The 23506-nt window shown below is 37.8% G+C and overlaps 2 protein-coding genes across 2 annotated transcripts; one reads left to right on the top strand and one right to left on the bottom strand.

Moving 5' to 3' along the window:
- Positions 1 to 718: 718 nt before the first annotated feature.
- On the bottom strand, positions 719 to 8101 carry parp9 (poly(ADP-ribose) polymerase family member 9). The gene is made up of 8 exons (XM_087803515.1): positions 7963 to 8101; positions 4897 to 5744; positions 4444 to 4650; positions 3754 to 3969; positions 3551 to 3611; positions 1859 to 2316; positions 1646 to 1805; positions 719 to 1568 (listed from the first exon to the last, which is right to left on the bottom strand). Exons 2-8 carry the CDS (start codon positions 5737 to 5739, stop codon positions 1270 to 1272), a joined length of 2244 nt encoding a protein of 747 aa, XP_087659641.1. The 5' UTR covers positions 5740 to 5744; positions 7963 to 8101; the 3' UTR covers positions 719 to 1269.
- On the top strand, positions 8073 to 21581 carry parp14rs1 (poly(ADP-ribose) polymerase family member 14-related sequence 1). Its single transcript, XM_087803514.1, has 17 exons — positions 8073 to 8247; positions 8324 to 8424; positions 8547 to 8580; positions 9237 to 9461; positions 10214 to 10438; positions 11188 to 12872; positions 12943 to 13170; positions 13250 to 13473; positions 13557 to 13627; positions 14658 to 14804; positions 14950 to 15012; positions 17600 to 17776; positions 17857 to 18063; positions 18148 to 18747; positions 18838 to 18974; positions 20626 to 20800; positions 21055 to 21581. The coding sequence occupies exons 1-17, from the start codon at positions 8073 to 8075 to the stop codon at positions 21333 to 21335; spliced, it is 4755 nt and encodes a 1584-aa protein (XP_087659640.1). The 3' UTR covers positions 21336 to 21581.
- The last annotated feature ends 1925 nt before the right edge of the window (positions 21582 to 23506 follow it).

Below are 23506 nucleotides of genomic sequence, written 5' to 3'. Positions count from 1 at the left end.
AAAAAGTAATTTTGTTTCAGAGTTTGTAAATGTGTTTCGCACTGAGCCACAATAGTTTTCTGCCTATTTGATTCATGTGTTAAGTGTGTTATATTTATTGAAGCTGTGTAAAACAATTGTGTTCTGCTCATTTCACAGCCCTGCTATTTATTAAATTTCAAGTATGTGTATGGACGGATAAATAAAAACTTGTGTTTAGCTCCATCTAGGTATCTGCGGGTACCGTATGTCTGTTGCTATTCTGTTAGCTAAATTTAAACAATCTACTTTATGTTAGTATGAGGTGCGATGTTGCTTGTATTTTTGAGAGAAATAAAATATTGGCTTAAGTTTTAAGTACATGGTTTTCACCTAATTTGTGACCATTGTGCCTGAGTGATCAAGGTATTACTGTTCCAGTTGTTGGTTTGTCTTACCTGTGTTCTGGTATAAAATATTTTTTGTCATCAGTGGTGGTAATGATCATATATGTTTGGTCTTGGTGTGGTACTTTGGCAGGCCATTTCAGCATAGGTTGGTTGCAGGGATGCTGGTCTTTGGGAAGGAACCTGCTCTTCAAAATGATCTTCATGCAGTTCTCAATCTTTCTATTTCACCCATTTAATATGAAGGCAATATGTAAAGATGATGGTGTCGTTGTAAATGCAAACAACATCTTCTAAAACGTTGCTGTGGAGTGTTTTATATCTTACTTGGATAGGTAAAAAAAATACTGAACAATACCAAAGTCATTTTTAATTCAAGAAAAATCTGACTTACACACAAAGTTGTTACAATCATGAACATAACATCCCTCACGACCGTATATATCTGGAGAGAGAACAAGGATGCATTCCAACAAGTATCTTTTGAATAAGCGAGGAGGCCTACGAAAAGGTGGGATTTATTGGCTACTACTACAAGCCATTAAAGGAACAGCCATACTACTTTATCCATTAAAGAAAAAATATATTTTTTTCACAAGTATATCATTTTTATGTGAAAAAAAGAAAGAAATAGAATAAACTTAAAAAAAGGAGAGAATATTTGAAGCAGGATTCTCAAACTATCACGAGGGAGCCAAAATGTTTAACACAAAACAGAAGTTAAAAACAGAATTCTCTATTATAACTTTCAATGGATAGTGTGACCATACAGCTTATTTTTTCAAATCAAAATCTTACCAGCCGAGGCTGAAAATAACAGCTAGTAGTTCTGGTGGGATACTTCAAATGAATTTTCATGCCGGATCAGACCCCAGGGCCTAAATTTGAGGTCTGTGACGGATTCTTACAAATAAAACCCAGTGTCAGAACTTTGCGTCTTACAGGTAAAGATGTACATGGGCAGAGCTTGGTGGCCGCTGAATATGACCGAAATATCACCATCGCCATGTACACTGTCGTACAGAACCTCTGGTTTCCCGTTGACAGCCGGTGGCAGAATAAGGCTTCGGGATCCCTGTGTGGTTTTTCCAGTCAGAACCTCTGCTTCAACAAAGTACTGATATTTTTCATCTGGTCTATACCAGACCCAAGTTGCTTCCTTCAAAGACCCAGTGAAATAGATTCCTTCTCCATATGCTGGATCTGTACACAGGGTAGGAACCATCATAACTTGGCAAAAATGAAATTATTTTCTCCATGAATAAAAAAAAAATGTCTACCATGAGGTGGCGCGCAGTCGACATGAAATCCAATTTGGCAGACGACGTCGCACAAGTGAGCAGGGAGGCACTGGAACATCACACGTCCATTGGAGATCTTCAGCTGCTTTTTCTTTAACTTAAACAGTTTGCCAAGAGCATCGTTCTCCACTCTCTCCATCTATGAAAATAATTGGTAAGCAAGCGAAGTTTCAAATGTAAGTCTCAACATACCTTGACCACTTCAAGACCGACTCTGCTGAAGTCCGACTGCTTTTCAGAAAAGGCGGGTTCATTGCGGTGAACCTCCGTTCTTCTAGCAACCACCGTTTGACCCGTTAGCTGACGAATCTCATTTTTCTCCGCCTCCAAAAACCTGTTCAGGACCTTGCACACCAGCCTTTCCACCTTGACTTTAGCAACTGCAGCTTTGTCTGGTTCACCACGGATGACAACACTGGAGTGACCGTTTACCCAATGCTCTTCCACAGAAAGATATCTTCTAGACAGGTCAGACAGAGACTGACAGTCATCTTGGCCCAGATGCTGCACAAAGTTGCTGCAGATGATTTGGGTTCCGGTGGTGCTGCACAGTTGATTGATCCAGTGCTTGGCTTCTTGGATCGGCTCAGGAAACTGTCCAAACAGGGTGACTTTGGGATCTGAAGCACTTCTCTGACTGTAGCCGTAAGCTGGTGGAAGAAAATCGGTTCAATTCAACTTTTCAATTAATTCTCAATCAATTAAGTCCGTCCGTTTCATCCTAACGTGAAACTTAAAATACAATAATTAATACCAAGTCAAAACTTGTTTGTGATTGTGATCAAAACATTTAACATCAGAGTCCTTTTAAAAGATCGTAACACTCAAGAGTACACACACAAACATAGAGATTAGGGTAGCATTGAAAGATTTGACATTGTTTCTGGTTTCAGGATAGAAAAATAATTAGTGTTGGGAGAAGAAGTTGATTTAGTTCAGTTTTAGTTTTATTTGTGTGTAAGTATACTGAATTGATTCATTCAAATCTGCTTCTCTTAAGAAAAAGGCTGATTAGATTTACTTTTAACTATCAAAACATTTCAGACAGAAGTAACTATAAGAGTTTGTATTTTTTGTAGATCCTTTGAATGAATTAATGAATATTATTGGAAATATTGACACAAAGACGTAATGTTTGAGCATTTTGGTAATTATCAATACAATTATTGTTCAGACCACTGAGCTTGTGTTGGAGGCCTTTCCTTGAATCATTAAAACAGGCCATATAACCTCACTGTACTATGTAAAGGTGGTTGAAGCTCATATCTACACATTTGTTTCAATTAAATGCACGCCTGAGAATAAATAGGTCGGTGTCCTCAGCTTAAAAACCACCAAACCCAGCCTTTGTTAAGTTGTTTATTCCCCTTTTACTTCTGTGCCGATACTGTCTACAGCAATTTAATGGCTTTATAAAGAATTGTTTTCTAAAAAGAGGCAAAATGTCCAGGTGAAAAAAACAAAACAAAAACCTTCTACTAATATTTCCATTTTGATATGTAACTAAAAATCTGTGTGCAAACTTCATCTTGAAAATTTGCCACACTTATTCTTCCAGTTTTAAAACAGCCTTATTTGTTCCACTACTGGATTATTGATTCTTAGACATGCCTTTAAGTGGCCTCCACCTCAAGTGGCCTTACTGTAAAATGAATGTGTTTAAAATATCAAGGCAAATATTCTGGCTACTGTGTCACCTATTTGTTTATATTAAAAGTATAAATACAATTAATATACAGTACGTATGGCTGTTAGATCAATCCTGCAGTTAGGGGTTAACCTGCAAATTTACTTCAAATCATGCAAACTTTGTTTGATTCAATTCATGATTCAAGAACATTCATATCATGATTACATTACTGTACACTCAAACACCATCATTACCGTCTGAGAAGTTGGGATTTGATGACTGCTGATTCAAAGCTTGCATTTGATTCTCATAAGCCTATAAAGAATGAAGATTATTAGATATTAGACAGGAAATAGTTTAGGAGGCATTCATTTAAAGGTTTAAACTTGCTTGTCTAGGCATTGTGTTGTCACCAAACCAAAATAATTTCAACAGTACAAAAAACCAACAACGTTACCTTAAATAAATTGTGAGTTTCTGGACGAGTGACAAAATGGAATTCTAAAGTATCACGGCTTTTCATTGCGTGACATTCCGTCGCCTTCACGATCATCTTTGCTGTTTCCTCCTCATCATATACTGCTTTTGCAGCAGCTACTGCTGAGATTGAGATGGATTTGTGTTTTCTCTCAACTGCCATCCTGAAGCAATCCATCACTTTTTCAGTGACGACCTGAAAAAAAAATCAATATCATTTTTAATTGATGTCTTTTGATTTAAACATAATCTACAAACGTGGATATGAGGACATTTGCCAGGTGTCTCACACCAATAATAGGGTGGGGAGTGGGTTGTACCCAACTTGGTGGCAGGTGGCTAGGAATAACCAATACCAATTCTCCATTAGAGGGCTTTACATTTATTCGTGGACACCTGGTTCAACAGCTAACGAGTGATGGTCTGATGAAGCTTTATGAAGCAGTGGTTTATTTTCAGAGTCCACTAGATGGCGGTCTTTACACCATTTTCCTTTGTTTTGAACAACTGTTGAAACATCACATCATTTTTAAACTGATGGCGCCACCTACTGACCTCTAAACAACATGACACAGCTTCATCAGTCCATCACTACCACTACTGTTGATTGTGACTATACGTTATCAACGGAATATCAGCTATTCATGTTCACAAATTACCCAAACCATACCTCGACTTTGTCTTGTAAAGAACAGATGATGTGAAACACTTCTTTGCATTGCAGTTTGCCAGGTTTTGTGTGGATTAATGTTTTTCCTTTACATTTGTCATTAAATTCCTTTGCCATGTCATCCCCAGCCTTTAAAAGGAAATCACGAGAGATAGTGGGCTTGTCTTTTTTTGACTTTGTCCAGATGAAGTTGACGATGACATCTGTCTGGAAAGAAATAAGAAAATAAAATTCATATTAACTGTGCTTGTGTAAAACCAATCTCTTTCATTGGATCTACATTGAAAATCCATATAAGTGAATGTAATACCATATTAAATATATACTTATATATTAAATCAAGATGATTTGAAAATTTTAACTCATTTTGACAATTGTATTCCACCTGAACTTAGTTTTCTCTTCCCCTTTTCTCTTTGTGTTATTTTATTTTTAAATGTTTAAAGGACATACCTTCAGATTTTCAATGAGGTCCTTCACCAGGTGCAAACTGACATGTTCAAACTTGACAGTGATCGCTGAAGCTTCAGTCGCACTTTGTCCAGATGCTACAAGGCTGTACGAAGGTGGTGTAGCTGGGCGAAGGAGGCGTTGGCAGGCCTTGTGCATCTCAGCCACTGTGATCTCATCTATGTTAGTAAGCAGGATCTCTCTTGGGATATGTGTGTGTTTCCTTGAGGATTCATAGTATAGCTTAACTGAGGACACAATCGTGTTTGCACACTTGTGCAGGGGAAAGTTGAAGATGCCCGAGCTTATAGCAGGAATGGCAACTGAGTCAAGGTGATATTCTTCTACTTTGTCAAGGATGCTCCATATAGCCTTCTGCAGCAGGGTCTCAGCCTTATTCAGCTCAGTTGTAGAACAATAATTTGGTACCATAGGGCCCGCTGCGTGTATGATGACTTTGTATCTCAGCTGACCAGCATTAGTGACCACTGCGTCTCCTGTCTGCAGACGTCCGTTCTTCCGTATGTATTCACAACACTCTTTTTGGATCGAAGGTCCACCAGCTCTAGCTAGAGACAGAGCCAAGCCACCACTGTGTCTAAGATTAATATTTGCGGCATTAACAACAGCATCAGCCTGGAACGTAGAGAGATCTGCTTTCCACACAGAAATCACAACACCATTGGGGAGTGTTTCAGAGAACCTCCTCCCCGGGGACACAGTGTTGACTCCCTGAACGCTGATGCCACATTGGAATTTGCTGCGCAGGATTTCAACAAGCTCTTCTACATAATTCTCAAATAGAGCAAGAGAAGAACCATGCAGTGGGATATCCAGGCAGGCCATATTTCCTGTAAAAGAAAAATGAATAATGTGAGACTTAACTTAACTTCCAGTTTAATCTTATTATCGTATAACACTGAAAATATTCTGAAAATGAAGGAGGCTCATGTCATAGCCACCCACAAATAAATTTGAGATGCTTAAAGGGCAACTCGTGTTGATTTAAGTGTCTCCTAAATAGATGTTGGACCTCTATTGTACTCATCAGTATGTGTCTGTTTGTACAAAACTTTCTTTCCATTTAAATATTTACATCAGAAAATGTGCCTAAGCCCCGCCCACTGAAAAACTTTGTTTTTCTGGAGATTAAATCTTGTTTACCATAACCACATCCACTCTGCTGTGATTGGTCAAACATCAAGGCTAGTCATGCAGCGTCATCAATCCCGGAAGTCTCCACCTCCAATGGAGGGGCTCGATGTATAAACAAAGCGGGACGTGATTACAGCTCGCTGGAGGTGAAGTGAAACCCATAACGACAACCTGTTGAGGGCACTGTATGCATTTGTAGAACCCAGGTTACAACTGTAACAGTTACTGAAGCGTAACAAAACAGTCTAAAGAAACAGCTGGTAATTCAGAAGCTAATGTTGCAGTATGATACCTGGTCAAGTTGGTTCTGACAAACTTTGAAAAGCATCAATCATGGTAAATGTATGCTTTGCAGACTTGTGTACTACGATGATGTTAACACACGTGATGATGCACAAATAATAACTGTAATGCTGTAATAATCGATATTGTACATTTTCATGAAATCAATTCTAAAACCAAAGCTCTTCTTTTTTATACTAGAAATAACTAAAGATGTAATTTTACTAAAGAAAGTGGACATTCTTTAGAAGAACAGTAATGCTCATTTAATAGCATTTAGGACTCACAATTCTGTTTAATCTCGCTTACTGATACCTGCTTGGCTGCTTATCCACATTCTATTCATGCTGAGCGTGATGACTTACAAGAAAACATTGACAGAATAGTTCTCAGTTAAACACATCATGTAATATTGTAAGAGGTGGTTAATGGGCCTAACCTACTTACATAAGTTAGAGGAGGAGACTGACTTGTGACAAGCCCTAATCAGAATAGCCAAAAGACAAAGAATAATATAATTGCAAGTAAACAAATTCTGCCTAATACATTGTTAAGTATTTTTTATACTTCAATAAACTGTGTTTATTAAATAATATTTTATTAAATAAATTAAAAATAATGTCATAAAACTATATTAGGTTTCAAGACCTTATTTCACAAGGTTAAATACATACATATAACATAACTTACTCTCTTCTCCTCCACCTGCATGTAGAAAGATAATAGACATTCAGTCTATAAGTGATTTAAAATGTGTTGTACATTGATGTTGCTGTTACCTGGTTATTACAAAATATTGCATTCGAAATATTTTGAGAGGGATATTTGAGAAACTGTATAGTGAAATGTCATGTATGTCGCGTTCATTAGTGACACAAACTTGGGTTTATAGTTAAATACTTAGTATTGGTATTCAAATGACACATTTAAAACTTTGTTTAAAGTTGATCATTTCGAAAAAGTGAATCAGTGTAGTAACAACATTGACATGTCTTTTGTAAGTAACAGGCATTTGGTGCCTGTTGGAGTTGGAATGAAGAAGTTACTTAGTTATTAATCGTTTTTACATAAGATATTGCATAAAAATATTCTTCAGAAATTATTAATTGGGAGTAATGTATTTGAGACCAATTTCGAGTTTAAATTAGGTGGAGTTTTCACAAAATGTTTACAAACTATTACATGAAAATATTCTTTAAAAAAAACATTCAAAGGGAAATTAAAAAATGTAAAAATGGCAGTTACGTCATAGCAGGTTTCTTTTATTAGTGACATAAATACGGTGCCTATTGGAGTTGTGGTAACTACACAGTATTTTATAAAAAACATTGTATAAACATGTTACTGAGAGATTAGTGTCATAACACCGTAGGGTGGTCTTTCAGTGATTTAACAATGGTTTCCATTTTAGTCGTAACATAATTTAAACTAACATCAACAGATACATATACATAATACACTTTCCGTGTATAAATAAGCATTAGTTATGTCTTACACAATACCACGACTGACCTCTGTACGAGGATAAATACGCTTTTCACCGCCGCATGTTTGCAAACGTGTTCATAAACGTTACATTCGAGTACAAGTATTGACAAACATTATAGAAATGTTAAAAAAAAACCTTCTCACCTCGTCTGTGTTAAAAAAAAGTCACGTTCTTTCGCCTGCTCTTCCAGGAAAGGGCTTGGACTTGTGAATAAATAAAAGTGAAAGTAAAATGTTGTTTGTGCCACAGAGCGATGGAAGACCCGCACGCGTTCCGTCTGCTCCTCGAGTTGGAAGAAAACAACCATCCAAAGTTAAAACTCAAGTTAGTAAAGTATTTCAACAGTAAAAAGTCGAACGGAGGAGACTGTGAAGTGGACTATGAAAATGGCAGCAAGACAGCCGTGCTTCGCTTCCGCACAGAAAAGGGTAAAGTATGGCTTCTTTATTCAATCGTCTTTTTTTTTTATTGTGGTTGAATACACGTTTTCCTCTTTTGTTTTAGAACTTCAGAATGTGTTGGAGAAAAAGGATCACCAGATAGATTTGCCTGAAGGAGCGTTGAAATTAAAACTCAGTTTACTTCCTGATGACGTCACGAGCACTGTAAGTGTCGCTTATCTAATGTTGGATTTTTGTTTCTTGGGGTGCGCATGTTTTGTGAAGCTATTTTAACACATTGAGAGAGAAACAAACGTCACATTGTTCATTTGTTCATATTCCAACAGGACTCAGTCGGTGCGACTGGCAGCACAGAAGCTGGTGAGTCACTCTTTAATCCTTTTATTTATTTTGCTTTTAAAAATGTATTTAGTGATATCGACTATCACCTATACGCCCCCACATAAAACACCAAAAGTGTATTTGAAGATATCTCACATTTCCAATCTTTTATTTAAAAATGAATCGTTTGAATGGATTGAAATGTAAGCAATATGTATTATTTAGATAAAAAGTTATATATTGTAGTTTGTAAGACTTGAAAGTGAAAGTGAAAATGTGCAATGTAGGATAATAGGTTTTATTTGACTTTATCAAGTTAGAATCAGAATCATAAAATGTTTATTGTCCGTATTGTTAAAACAACATGCGGATATACAATTTAAAATAAACTAATTCAAAGGTTCATCTCCACACCTTTATTTGGAATCTGAAAACATTATTTTTCGTAATGTCAATGACGTTTTGTTATACATTTTGCTGTAACTGTAAAGCAGGACAACATTCACTGGTTCACATGTATTTCTGGATATTTTTTTGTCTAATATTTACGATCCATTTCATACGCAATTATTATAATTAAATCAGTCAACCACATTTTACGCAGAGTGAAAAGTTTTGAACTTTATTTTATTGTTGCTTTTGTTAATAAACTGATGTGTTATTACTGGAATATTTTAACGCACATGTTATTAAAGGGCAAGGTTTTGGAGAACCAGAGAAGAATGACGAGGAACCCAGCGGAGAGTTAAGGTCAATGGCTGTGGCTATAGAGAATGTTCCAGAATGTTTGAAACAGGAACTCATGCAGATGCTGGTGGAGAATATCTTAAATGACTCAAACACTTCATCTTCCACCAAATTCAAATTGGAAATCATTCCAGAAAAGTCTGCAGCTGTGGTGACGTTCCAGAATGCAAAAGGTATTTATCTGTCTGCACTCATAACAGAAGCATAATGAACACATACACACCCTTTTTTTTAATTAAGTTTCATATCATAACAAAGTTATTTTAAGACACTTTACAATGCAAGTAAGACTCTATTGGAGAAAAGAAAAACAGATCCCAGCAAATCAACAATGAGTGAATCACAGTGTAGCAGTGTCGAGGAAAAAACTTTCTTTTAGAAGGCAGAAAACTTGAGCAGGACCAGACACAGTGTTGACGGCGATCAGCTGGGAGGGTGGATGGGGTGGATGAGGGGTAGACAGATGGATAGAGAAAAGAGTAAGGGAGGATACAGTGAGAAAAAAGAGGAGAGTATAGAGTAGTGCAGAATAGTCCATGGAGGTTTTTCTCAGTGGAGCCCTGGAGCTCTGGGAGAGATGGAGAATAATCAGCTTAACAGTGAAAGTTTATAGAGTGTCTTCTGATCAAGTTGCCTAGTGGAAGCATATAGATTGTGAATAGGATTGGATCAGGATCAAAACCATGTGGGACACCATAGCTGACTTAAATGTGTGTCGATGAGAGGTGATTGACATGTGAATAATGCTTTCTGTCTAATAGATATGATTTAAACCAGTTCAAAGCAGTTCCACTTATATTTGGTGTTCTAGTCTTTGCAGAAGAATTAGGTGGTCAACAGTGAATGTGTTGTAAAATATAAAAATGTGTAAATGTTTTAACTTTTATAAAGGCCATAACTTCTTTTTGGGGTTTCTTTGTCACAGATACATCCATTTTCATCCAAAAATGTCCAGCACACAAGGTGTTTATAAAGAATGGATTATCAGCGCGGGAGCTGGAAGTTACCAGACAAATTCTTGTAGAAGGTGTCCAGACGATGAGCGAGTATTTCCTCCATCTTTACTTTGAAAAAGAAATGGGTGATGTGGATACTGTCACCATAAATGAAGAAGAGGATACTGCTCTCATCACATTTATAAACCCCAAAGGTAAAGTGCATCAAAAGTCAGTATAACGGTTAATGTACACTTTTGAAGGGTGTAAGGTGCTGGGTGGTATGACACCAATATTCAATACAACTCAATATCCTCACTGTGCAGTTATATAAACCATTTGGAAAAGCATTTACGTGAAAAATATCTAATGTTAGTTTTGCCCATGTCCAATGTATCAAGGACTGGGTTCCTTGTTGGGTTAGGAATGTTAAAACAGGTAGGTAAATGTGAAGACGCATACAACCAAGAATGCTCATTAGTGATCAAGTGGGACAAACTGGGGTGATGAGGGGCAAGGTTACAGAGGAGGAAGGACAACAATAAAAAACAAAGTAGTTTTGATTGATATTAAGTTGAATAATAAGTTTGATGAGTTGTTTTGGCAACATCACACCAGGCTTAAGTGCAAATGACTACCACCGTTTTAATCATATTCATGGTGATGTCTTAAACATGCCATTATGCCCATTATAATTCACTTAACTGCCTTTTCTAGTCTTTGTTGCATAATGAAAGAAACTCATGCATTGCTTGAAGTGGTCTACCGCTCATCTTTTGGTTAAAAGTTATTTTGTGCGGCGCAGAATGGTTGCCTTGCTGCTTCTTTCTGTTTTTCTATAGCTTCTTTTGTGTAATTGTATCTTATTTCTTTTATTCTGTACTGAAACAACAATAAAAATCCTATGTTGTGTACAAAACACTGGCAATGAAAGTTTCTGATTGTGATACATTTCTGTCTGCAGTGGTCCAGGAACCCTTCACAAAGAGACACAACGTCAAAAAGAATAAACTTGAAGTGTATCCATTCTATGAATCCTTGGGAACTGCTCTTTACGGGGAAAAAAGGCCTGTTATGAAACTCCCTGCATTGATTTTGGAGCTGATTGACCACAAAGTCCTGAAATATCTAAACGTGGAAAAGGCAGCAGCAGCAGCTCTTCACAAGGATTTGGATGAACTCTTCTGCAGGGTAGAACTCAGAGAATCTGCAGTCTGCCTGAGACCCCTGCCATCATTGATCAAACAAAGAGATGCAAAAAAACGCATCCAATCGTGGGATGATGAAGTTAAGTCTGCTTTAGAGCGGTCCTTATCAAGATTCAAGTGCTTAACCTTCCAGCCAGGGCCTGATTGTATGGAAGACACTACAAAAGTGTTTCAAGAGATGCTTCCCAAGAATGTGCTAGTCATCCCAGTCAAAGAAACTAGTGAATTAACTGTTGTTGGATGGAGGGATGATGTGGAAAAACAAAGCCAAATGCTTACTGATAAAGTCAGTGACCTGGTTACGAGTGCCCACAGAAAGAAAATGTCTGTAACCCAACAAGTCAACGTGTCACAGTCTATTTTAAACATTTTGTACCAACATGGTCTTCAGAACAAGCTGCTTAGTATCCACCCGGATCTCAAGTTGATCCTCAACAAAGACAAAACAGCTGTCGAAGTTACTGGCTTAAAAGCAGAAGTTATTAGAGCCAGAGACGCAATATATGGTGAAATTAATAATCTAAAACGAAAAAATGTAGAATTGGATGAAATACTCTTAGAGTTTCTAAAAGGTGAAGCCCAGGAGAAGATCACAGAGTTGCTCTTCACACGTAATGGAGTAAATGCAGCGATTCTAATAGATGCAGGAAAAGTCCAGGTAACTGCCATGTCTGACATAGTTTTAAATGAAGCAGACCATCACCTGAGAAAGCTGCTAGTGGTTGTAATCATCGATCTTGAGGAAAAGGAAATAGTGCGACTGCCAGAGTGGGACCAACTCGTGCAGCAGTTGGAGAATGACCACAAAGAGCTCTCCAAGAAAATGTACATCGAGACAAAAGAAGATGAAGTTGTCATCTTTGGACTTGAAAGTGGGGTCACAAGTGTGTGCAGCAAACTACAGGATTTCATAGATCGGAATTCCCATTTGGAAGAAGTGATTCCGGTCAAGTGCAGCATTGTCGTGAAATACCTCCTTGAACATAAAAAAGCCAGGTTGAAGAATGTCTCCGACATAGTCAAGGTGTCTCCTGTAACAGGCGGGATTCATGTCAGTGGTTCAAGAGAGAATGTAGAAAACTGCAGTACTGTCATTAAGGAACTTGTATCAAACGTGTGTTTTGATGAATTCAAATTCGATAAGCCAGGGATGATGAAATTCCTTAAGGATGAAGAAAATGTTTACGTGCCTAAACTCATGAAGGACACCGGATGTCTGGTGGAGCTGATCCAAGTGCCAGAAACTGAAGCTGCCGAAAAATTAATATCAAGTAAAACCTTCAAGCATATGAAAGCTCACGTTCCTGAACAAGTTCCTGTGCACCTCCGTACACCGTCTCCTTTGAAAACAGTTTCTAATGACCCAAACTGTTTGGGACAAACTGTCACAGACGAAGGTGTGGCTATAACACTGATGAAAGGAAATATTCAAGAAGCTGAGGTAATTACCTTTTTCTTTTCTAAAATCTCTTACCCAATAATATCTTATTATCAATATCTTTCATTTTCAGACAGATGTTGTAGTGTGCTCTCTGTCCCTGGACCTTGATTTAAGCAAAGGGCAGATTTCAAAAGCACTCTCAGATGCAGCTGGACCTAGCCTCCAACCATTGGTGACCGCAAAGAAAAGGGCACTTATTGGTGATGTATTTGAGACTGAAGGTTGCCAGTTAAAAAGTGAAAAGATACTTCATGCGGTTTGCCCACATTGGGACAATGCAGCCGGAGAAGCAGATAGGGTATTTCTCTGAATTGATCAACCAACACCTTCTTTATTTGTTTGATAACTTATGTTCAAACCCATTTCCTGTATTACAGCTAATGTGTGGCATCATTAAGAAGTGTTTGGACATGACTGAGGCATCTGGGTGTACTTCAATCTCCTTTCCAGCTCTTGGTGCAGGAAAACTGGGTTTCCCAAAAGGCCTTTGTGCTTCACTGTTATATCAAGAGATCTTGAAGTATAGTACCAACAGAGGCTCCACAAACCTGAAGCAGGTTACGATTGTTTTCTACCCCAAAGATTACCAAACCATCCAGGAAAGAGAAACACTCATTTTCTAAATTAATCTTCTAAAATGACTATTTGAAATAAATGATTTTGCTCTGTTCTGTGTCAACAGGATTTTGTGGATGAGTTTCAAAAAACGTTCTCAAGTTCTTTGTCAGGAACTTCAACCCTTCCCAGAAAAGCAGGTAGACCTAAAGAGCTTTTGTTTTTCATTAACAGAATTATCGCATTCAGAGTTTAACCTTTGGATTTATAATGTAGCTTTCTCAAACCTTTGTCCAAGATCATCTACTCTATCCAACCTCAATCTCCTTTCAATCAGGCCCTTTAGTGCATTTTCAAAATGTTGAACTCGATAGACATAAGCCATGTCATGAGCTTCATGTGTTTTTAAGTTATACCAATCGTAGTTTTCATTCTGCTCCAAATTCTTAAAACCATCACCACCACCAATCAGACAACAAGACCTCACAAGACTTCCATTCTTACATCTGAATTGAATGTAATTCAAGTCTACACCCTTAGAAAGTGATTGAGCTTAGAAAGAGGAAGCAGCAAATAAAAAACTGAGCTACCGTTATGTAATGCAGTTTTGATGACAGCTATTTGCGACACATTTGCAGCATAAAAAAGGTGAACACGGCAAATAAGAAGACCCTTCATTTTCACAACAGTTTGTAATTATACTGTACTAAGAGCGAAACAAATATATTCACTAGCATGTCGTGTTGCTTTAAATGAGCAGGATACAACCCCTTAAAAAATCATACAAGCTCACGCCCACAACAGGAAAAATATAATATACCTCAAAGTTATACAATATAAGGAATTTTGATGGTTTGGGCAAACAAGTTAAATTTAAAAGTTTGAAGCAGAAGCAAATGGTTGAATGATTTCCCCCTGAGATGGGGTGTATGCTCACAGTCAGTATGACATTATTCAAGACCATTAAAATATGAATAAAGAAATATTATTCAAAATAGCTTGAAAAGACATTTTGTCTTGTGGTAAATGGGAACCGGTCAATGGATTTCAAAGAAACAAGTAAATAAAGGGTACTTTGTTCATGTGATGTAAAATGTGTCTTTAATGTGCAGCTATTATATCTGACAGCATGGACCTTTGTTATAGTATCAAGTTAGATGTTGTTGTGGACAGCACAGGCTATATCAAAGTTGATTATCTATACCTCTTCCATTTGTGTACTCAATATAGGCTCGTTGTCCAGAATTGTCTCGACCAACGGCGTGCATGAAGCCCATTTTGGTTCTGTGACTCTTCAGCTGGTCGTTGGAGACATTACCAAGGAAACCACTGATGTTATTGTCAACTCCTCCAACAAAGATTTCAACCTGAAAACTGGTAAACCTTTTGTTTTTAAGTAGGCATTTGATCACCTTTCTTGTCATTCAGACATATACTCGTTGATCATCACATGTAATTTCATTATTTTACCTCTCAAGTCTATCGAAATGTGATTGTGTCAAATTGTTCATTTTATTCTTAGGTGTTTCAAAGGCTATTCTGGAAGCCGCTGGTCCAGCTGTGGAAACCGACTGTCAAACCCTTGGTATGAGGCTTCTTCTAAGCAATTGCTCTGATTGATCATTTATTGTTTCTGATTTAAACACTCTTGGCATTTTAAAGTTTTAAGTTTGTATGTGTTTTTAACTATGTATTGTCTTGTTGTTTAAAGGCTCTGTGACCGTGGTCTGCGAAAGGTGCTTTACAATTCAAACGGATTTACTTGCATTGTTCCATAATTTATGACATGTCATTTTATAGTAAAGAAAAACTTTAAAGCTAGCATGTGGCAGCATTATGGCTCTTCCCATTTTGATTTTTAATTTGAAACCTTAAATCAAAAACTGAATAAACCTTTTGGATCTAGCGCAGTGGCGCTTGTTATATTGACTACTCTATGGAAGCAAAGAGGTTTAAACGTAAGAATGTATATGTTATATACCAAGTGCCCAGACAAATGGCATTTATTTATTTTTCTTAACAAATTATTACATAATCAGATTGATAAGTTTTCATAAATAATGTGAATCCAATGTTAACAATCATTTGTTAATATGTTGTGTTTAGCCAGATTTTAATCTATATGTTAGATATTAAATTCTCATTATGTTTTTCCTTCTAATTTGTTATAGATAAAACTTTATTGATCCCTCTGAAGGTCTCCTTCAGGAAATTGGTTTTCCAGCCAGCACACAGAAATACAGAACAAGAACAAGAACAATGTTTCTATAGAAAGAAAGTGCAAGATGACACAATCTAAGTCTAAAGTTAAAAAACATAGTTCAAAGAAAAGATAACAAAGACAAAGGATACAAAGATTAACAGAATATCATCATCTTTTCACTCCACTCCTGCCCCCAAACTCAGAATTAAACAGCCTAATAGCACAAGGAATGAATGACTCCCTGAGTCTATTATTGTTGCTTCTGGGAAGAAGCATTCATGCATTCCATCTGCTTCTCTGCTCACTGATGACAGTGTTCAGAGGATGACTGTCATCATCCATGATGGACAGTAGTTTGTTCAATGATCTCCTCTCAGCAACTGTCACCAGTGAGTCCAGCTTCATGCCAACCACAGAGCCAGCCCTCCTGATCAACCTGTCCAACCTGTTGATACTCCTCTTGGACACATTCCCACCCCAACACTCCACAGCATAACACTCGCCACCCCAGACTTGTAGAATATGCAGAGGAGCTTGCAGAACCAGTCCAGTTTACTGTCCAGCCACACACCGAGGTATTTATAGTTGTCAACTATCTCCATCTCATCGCCTCTGATGGACACTGGATGTGGTTTTGTCCTGGACCTCCCAAAGTCCATACAGAAAGTCTTCCACAGGGTTGGTACTTCCCCAGACGTAGACTAAGGTTGAAGATATGCTGGAGTGGCTCAGCAAGTTCAGCAGCGCAGGTCTTTAGTAGTCGAGCAGAAACCTTGTCAGGACCAGTAGCCTTCCCTGGACGAATCCTCCGAAGTACATTGTGTACCTGGAGTGGGGTGAAGCTGGGAAGCGGTTGTGTGGAGCTGAGGGGGGCACAGGAAGGTGGGGCAGGTTCTGAAGTGGTTTGGAGTGAGGGTGAGGTGACCTGCTCAAACCTGTTGAAAAAGTTGTTGAGACCGTTTGCCTCCTCCACCATGTCCACTGCAGTCAGAGATGACTTGGTCTTGTCCATTGATGGTTTTAACACCATCCCAGACCTCTCTTATTTCTTCTCGGCTCAGCTTCTCCTCCAACCTCCTCCTGTAGGTGTCCTTTGCCTCCCTCAAGCATCGCTTCACCTCCCGCTGAGCTGATCTCATGGCGTCCCTGTCTCTGCTCCTGAAAGCCACCTTCTTCCTGTTAAGGACATCCTTGACCTCCTTTGTTACCTATGGTTTATTATTAGGGCAACAGTGGACAGTCTTAGTAGGGGCGACAACGTCCAAGCAGAAATTTAAATAATCCGTTAGACAGTGTGTCTGTCCCTCGATGTCCTTATCATGAGACTTCAGCAGCACATCCCAGTCTGTTGTTTCAAAGCAGTCTCTGATGGCGTCCTCCACAGCTGGTGTCCACTTTCTGATTGTCTTAGTGGTCACAGTCTGTCTCTGCACCAGAGGAGTGTACTGTGACTGAAGGTGGAACAGGTTATGATCGGACCTTCCAAGTGGAGGAAGAGGTTTGGCTCTGTACGGATCCTTCAAGTTGGAATAAAGAAGGTCAATTGTCCTGTTATTCCTGGTGGGACAATCCACCGCCTGATGGAAAGTAGGCAGGGTAGAGTCCAGGTTGGCATGATTGAAATCTCCAGAGAAGATGATAAACGCGTCAGGATGCTGATTCTGAAGTCTACCTGTCCTTGTGTGTATCTTCTCACAGGCAGATGGAGCTGCAGCACTCGGAGGAATGTAAACACACTGTGTGATCACGAGACTGAACTCGCGTGGTAGATAATATGGGCGCTAGCTGACAGCCAACAGTTCTAAATCCAAATAAAAATAATTCATAAAAACAGAAAGTTATTGATTATTGCTGCGGAGCTACTGGAGAGGCTGCTGTCCTCGTCGCCGCCTTGTGACAATGAATATGAATGATATATTTAAGAATTTTGTCATGAAAATAATAACTTTCTCCATCATTCCAATTTTAGGTACGCAGCCAAATCCGGGCATCATAATGACAAAACCAGGCAACCTGAAGTCTAAAAAGATTCTCCACCTTGAAGGACAGACTTCCCCAGTGAAAGTCAAAGCTGTGGTAAAAGATGCTCTAGAAGTTTGCCTCAAGGATGCATACAAATCTGTCTCCTTTCCTGCAATTGGGACTGGTGAGCATAGAATATTCTTAACAAAATTTACAGTGGAAAAAATAAAATTTGTATTCATTGTTATTTGTATTCCTTTTTAGGTCGAGGTGGTGTAGAGGCCCGGCAAGTAGCAGATGCCATGTTGGATGCAGTAATAGACAGGCTGAGTACAGAAAAGCCATCTAGCCTGGAGACAATCCGGATAGTAATATTCCAAACCCCCATGCTCAAAGATTTCTATGAAAGTATGCACAATAGGGGAGCACCTCAAGCCAATAAGAGAAAAAGTATCTTCACTAGATTGAAATGTAAATAATTGACTGAAAATATTGTCCTGTTGTCAATTGATTGTAATCTTAACCTTTGCTTTAATTTTTTTTTTTTCAATCTAGCATTCTTTACAAGCTCTCGGAGCCCAGAAGAGGAGGAAGAACAAATCGACATTGTTGGTATTAATGGTAACCCTGTTAGTTTTCATGTCTGTGGTGACACTGTGACTGAAGTGGCCTCAGCTAAGCAATGGATGGACAAGTATATAACAGACAATCACGCCACCATTTCCATCACAGATGACAACATAATGCTTTTTTCGGAAAGCGATAACGAACATATCAATGATATACAGAAGACAATGTCCTTGTGCATTAGGAAGAGGCAAAACAACGGCAGGGCCTCCCTCAAAGTTGAAGGGCCATACAAGCAGGTATATCAAGCTGGTCAACCCATCAATGAGATACTGAATAACATAAAGGAGAAAGAGAAAAGGGTCGTTGAGTTAGCAAGTAAAGTGGCTGATTGGCGGTACCAAGTTGAGGGTCAAGATTTTATAAGTTTTGATCGAATTACCAACTACACTCTTGAACACGCCCTAGAGTGCAAAACAGCCAATCTAAGAGTAACAATTGAAGGTCAAGACTACACGGTTACCATGCCAGGTGGACCTGCAACTGATAATCAAGGACAGACATTGCAAATAAAGAGGATTCTCAAACGTAAGTGTACTTTGCACTGACAAACCCTCATATATTATTTGAATGGTATTTTTCATGACTTCTTCATCAAAATTGTTTCTATGCTTCCAGTTGAAGGTGTGCCAGAATATTGGGATTCAATGCCAGCCAACAGTACATGCCAAATCATCCCACTTGAAGCTGCAACACCAGAGTACATAGAGGTCTTGAAGTCTTTCCAGGCTACCTGTAATCAAACTGTTCTAAAGGTACTCATTTTTTGTCTTACTATGAGAGGACTAACCACTTTGGCAAAGGGAATGTGTTAAAGAATGTAGACCAGGGGTACCCCATACGTCGATCGTGATCGAAGCTATGGCGAGTAGATCAGGGGATGTAAGATATATGAAAATAGAGAAGAGAACTCTGATTGGCTGCTCTGCATGTCAATAAAATGGTAAAAATGGCAATTGTTTATATAAAAACATCATCATATGATGACAATTTTTATTGTAAAAAACACTTTTATAAAATGATTACAAGAATATGTGTGTGTTGTGCAGGTCCACCACAAATTCTAATGAATCACAGAGACTATCAGACAATTTTCAAATCCCATTATCATCACAACTCAGGGCTTAAAGTTAGTGATTTGCAGTTTAAGTCTCATTAAACTTCATATCAAAATGTTTCAAATAAGCCACTTTTCACAGAGCAGATTTTAAATAATAACCCTTTATGTCAAATATAAACATTTACACTTGGGCTCGTCTACAATCATTTACAGCAGTGTGTGATCCATTTCACTAATGTTTAAAAGTAACTAATAGATATTGTTCCTCTAGTTTAAATTCTTGTTTTCAAATGATCACAGAGAGGAGAATCTCAGGTTCTGGTTCATATAAATATGATTGACATATTTAAACTAGGACGTTGTGTGCACCGAATTTCCAAGTTGATTTGGATCGACAAAAGGAAAAGTGCTTGGATTCGTGTCACATACAGATTTGTATATCTAAATATTTTTGAGCACCATTTTTTGGGGTTTGTAAACCCGTTTTTAGTAGGAAATCCCTGCACTGCTTAGTACATGAGGCTCCTGAACTGTCTGTAGTAGAGAATTAGATTTTGACACTACAGGCTGACATAAAGCTCAAGGCTAGGGATCCTGGACAACTTCGGAAGTTACTCACAAGAAAAGCATCCAGATATGAGGAAATATGGTACTTTCTTGACTCCACTATCCACCTCTACTTATTTATGCAAGCCTTTTCGTACAGATTATTGATAACAAGATATTATTGATAACCTGGTGCCAGACTTCCTCCTGATATAATTTGTTTTTTCCTCTTGCAAAATGAATCTTAGATCAACTAAACATCAACCACAGTACCATCAGTCATAGCTTACCCCAAACCCATACTTAACTCTCTAATAAAAGCTTAATTCAAACATAAAAGGCATCAAATGGCAACCAGGATTATGTCCTTTTTTTAGGTTGAACACTGGCTTCAGAGTTGGATTTACTTTTAGTCTCGAAAATGTATTTTAAGCAACTAATCGGTACATTGACTAGACAGGACAACTGTTCTAGAGTGGTTTGAATTCACAATCATGCATTCAGAATATTAGAAATATTAGAAATCTAAGCAGTATAAATGTTACCCCTCTCAACACCTGTGACCTACTGTGAGGTACTCTAATACCAAGTATATATGGACATAGACCTGGAAAGACACATTATTTGTTCCAAGGGAAGCTTTGTCTCATATCTTATGAAACTTTCTGGTCTTCATCGTGATTTTATGAAGTTGATCAGTTCAACAGATGGGTATCATACCACCTTTAAACTTCTAACTGACAAATGATAGACAGAACTATCCATCTAAGACATGACATGGCATTTATTTCACTTTCTAGATTGAAAGGATCCAAAATCCTGCTTTGTGGCAGAGCCTGGAGATCAAAAAGAAAGATATGCAGCAGAGAAACGGTCATCAGAACAATGAAAGACGTCTTTTTCATGGCACCACCTCAGAATCTGTGGCTTTTATTAATGAAGAAGGATTCAACAGAAGTTATGCTGGACGGAACGGTGAGAACAAATACTTTGACATTCACTGTTGATAAATATATGAGAAGTGTGATTTGTGTATATATTGTCTTAGGTCAGTGCAAAACTGGTACATTTTAAAACCAGTGCCAAAATATATTTTTTTAAGAAAATTTACACTTTAGGGTAAACCAAAACTGAAATAATGTATTCTTAATCACCACTCATATTTCTAGAAGTCAATATTTACTTCATTGTGAAATGCAACTCAGATTTACACTTCCTTTCATTTACAGCTGCTAGATTTGGCGATGGCGTGTACATGGCTGTCAGCGCAAAATATTCAGCCAATGAAATCTACTCAAAGCCGGATGTGAATGGGGAAAGGTTTATGTACATCTGTCGTGTACTGACAGGGGATTACACATTGGGGGTAAAGCAAATGAAGGTGCCGCCAACAAAGCCCAATTCTACTAATAAATATGACAGTGTGGTTAATGACCTTCAGCAACCTGGAATGTTTGTCATATTCCATGACTGCCAGGCCTACCCGGAATATTTGATCACGTTCAAATGATGTTGAGTAAATCAAATTAGTAATCATGTAATCCCCGGATTTCAAATCCAATTGGTTATCACTATCTAGTATTGGTCAATTGCATTAAAATTACATCTGTAACTGGTTTATATTTAATCACTGTTTTTCCATCAGATATAGTAATCAATTTAAAGTGAAATTTGGAGATTACCTTTCACAGTGTGTGCCAAACATTGAATCATGTTTTTTCTTTTTATGTCATTAAAATAAATTCCTTGTAAAATACCTGATCTTCATTTTGTCATTCTGTATATGTTTTTTTTTAAAACATATGGTTTAAGGGCAACTAATGTGTTGATTTAAGTTACTTAAATTAAGCTTGGACATCTATAGTACTCCTCAGTTTGTCCTCTCTTCATGATGAGAGACTTACGGCATCTTGGAGAGGAAGACCTCAATATTTGAAACATGTGATTTCGAATAGTTGGGTTTTCACATTAGTTGCACTTTTAACAATTACAATTTCTGAATAAAGGTTATCCTTTAATTACCATGTCGTGTAACTCATTGTCACCTTTTATACCATTCAAGAATCCTCTTTCCAGTTTGAATATCCTAACTCATTAAGTTCATTTCAAGGTTTCATAAGTGGCTTAACCTGATGAACTGCAGAAACACATCGCATAGTAGCACCCCCAGAGGCTTTTATCGTTTGTCAAAGGCTTGACATATGGCCTATTGTCTCGCTTCAGGGCAATTTTTTAAAAAGCTTTTTCGTTTAAAGGGCCTCCCGTGTAGATAGTAGAAGAGTACTTATCTTGTGAGTTGCCTAAGTAACTTTCTGGTGAAATGTTCTTACTTTAATAAAGTCATGATTCCCAATGTCATTTTTTTCATTTTGAAGTGTCAGTAAAGCTCCAGAGTTGAGTTAATACTTGGGTGACTTAGGCCAGTATGTCAACTGAGCCTGAGAAACCTGGGTGTTGTTTTTGACAAAGACATGTCTCAAGTACAACACTGTAAAAAACTAACCAGAAAATATTTCCTTCAACTGAGAAAAATCTCTAAACTCAGGAAAATGATGTCACAACATGATTCAATTCAATTCAATTCAATTTTATTTAAAGTGTCATATCATAACAAAGTTATCTCAAGACACTATCTGGAGCTTGTAATGTGTTTGTGTCTTCTCGCCTGGACTATTGTAACAGTTTATTTTGGTGTCTAAACAAAAAGGAGCTGTCTTGCCTGCATTAAATACAAAACTCTGCAGCGAGAATTCTGACCGGATCAAGTAGAAGAACTCACATTTCCTCGATCCTTAAAACTAATCACTGGCTGCCAGTTTCCTTTAGGATCAACTTTAAAAGTCTGCTTCTTACTTTCAGAGCTATTCATGGTCAGGCTCCTCCTTACATCAGTGATCTGATCCAGCCTTACACCCCAGCTTGGGCTCTAAGGTCTGTGGATCAAAATCTATTGATGGTTCCTGAACACGCTTCCGGACCAGAGGAGAGAAATCCTTCCAGGCTGTTGCTCATAAGCTTTGGAATGATATTTCCTCTCCCTCTGCGCTTGAGTCTACCGACTCCTTCAAGAAACATCTTAAGAATGTTTTATTTTTGCAGGCTTTTTTGTAATCTTCTGGGACTCCTGTGCTCGTCTTATGTCTAGGCCTCTTAGAGTTTTTAAATCTGTAGGTATTTTTACATTTTTGAATTGCTTTTGAGTGTTCAAGTGCTTTCTCACACTGATCTAGAAAGGAGCTTTACAAATAACTATTACATACTTACTTACTATTATTTGAGTTCACTTGTACTTGATGTATAATGTAACTATACCCTTTTGATTTATTTGTTTCATGCATGGAAGTGTCATTATTGCTGATGTTAATGGTAAAATAAAAAATGGGAGAAGTCACTAAAATTTTGTCTCCTTTTAGTTGCAGAAAGTATTGTAACCATTGGCATACTGTCATTAAATACGACATTATTTGTATCATCAGAAGACATAGGTAACATGAAAATAACCTCAAACTCAATGGTAATTTTATCAAATGTATGACGACCCTTGAATCGTTCATAGGCTATACAGGAAGGAAACAATGTGCAGCTTCTTTCCTCCTTTGCTGTGAAAAATGTGCATGAAAAGGTTTATTCAAATAAAACATTTTCGTACCAAGTAATTTATTACCATACAAGATTACTTTT

This window comes from Callionymus lyra, chromosome 12, assembly GCF_982586985.1.
Source record: "Callionymus lyra chromosome 12, fCalLyr1.hap1.1, whole genome shotgun sequence".
Taxonomy (NCBI): Eukaryota; Metazoa; Chordata; class Actinopteri; order Syngnathiformes; family Callionymidae; genus Callionymus; species Callionymus lyra.
This window is presented reverse-complemented; position numbering and strand designations above follow the sequence as displayed.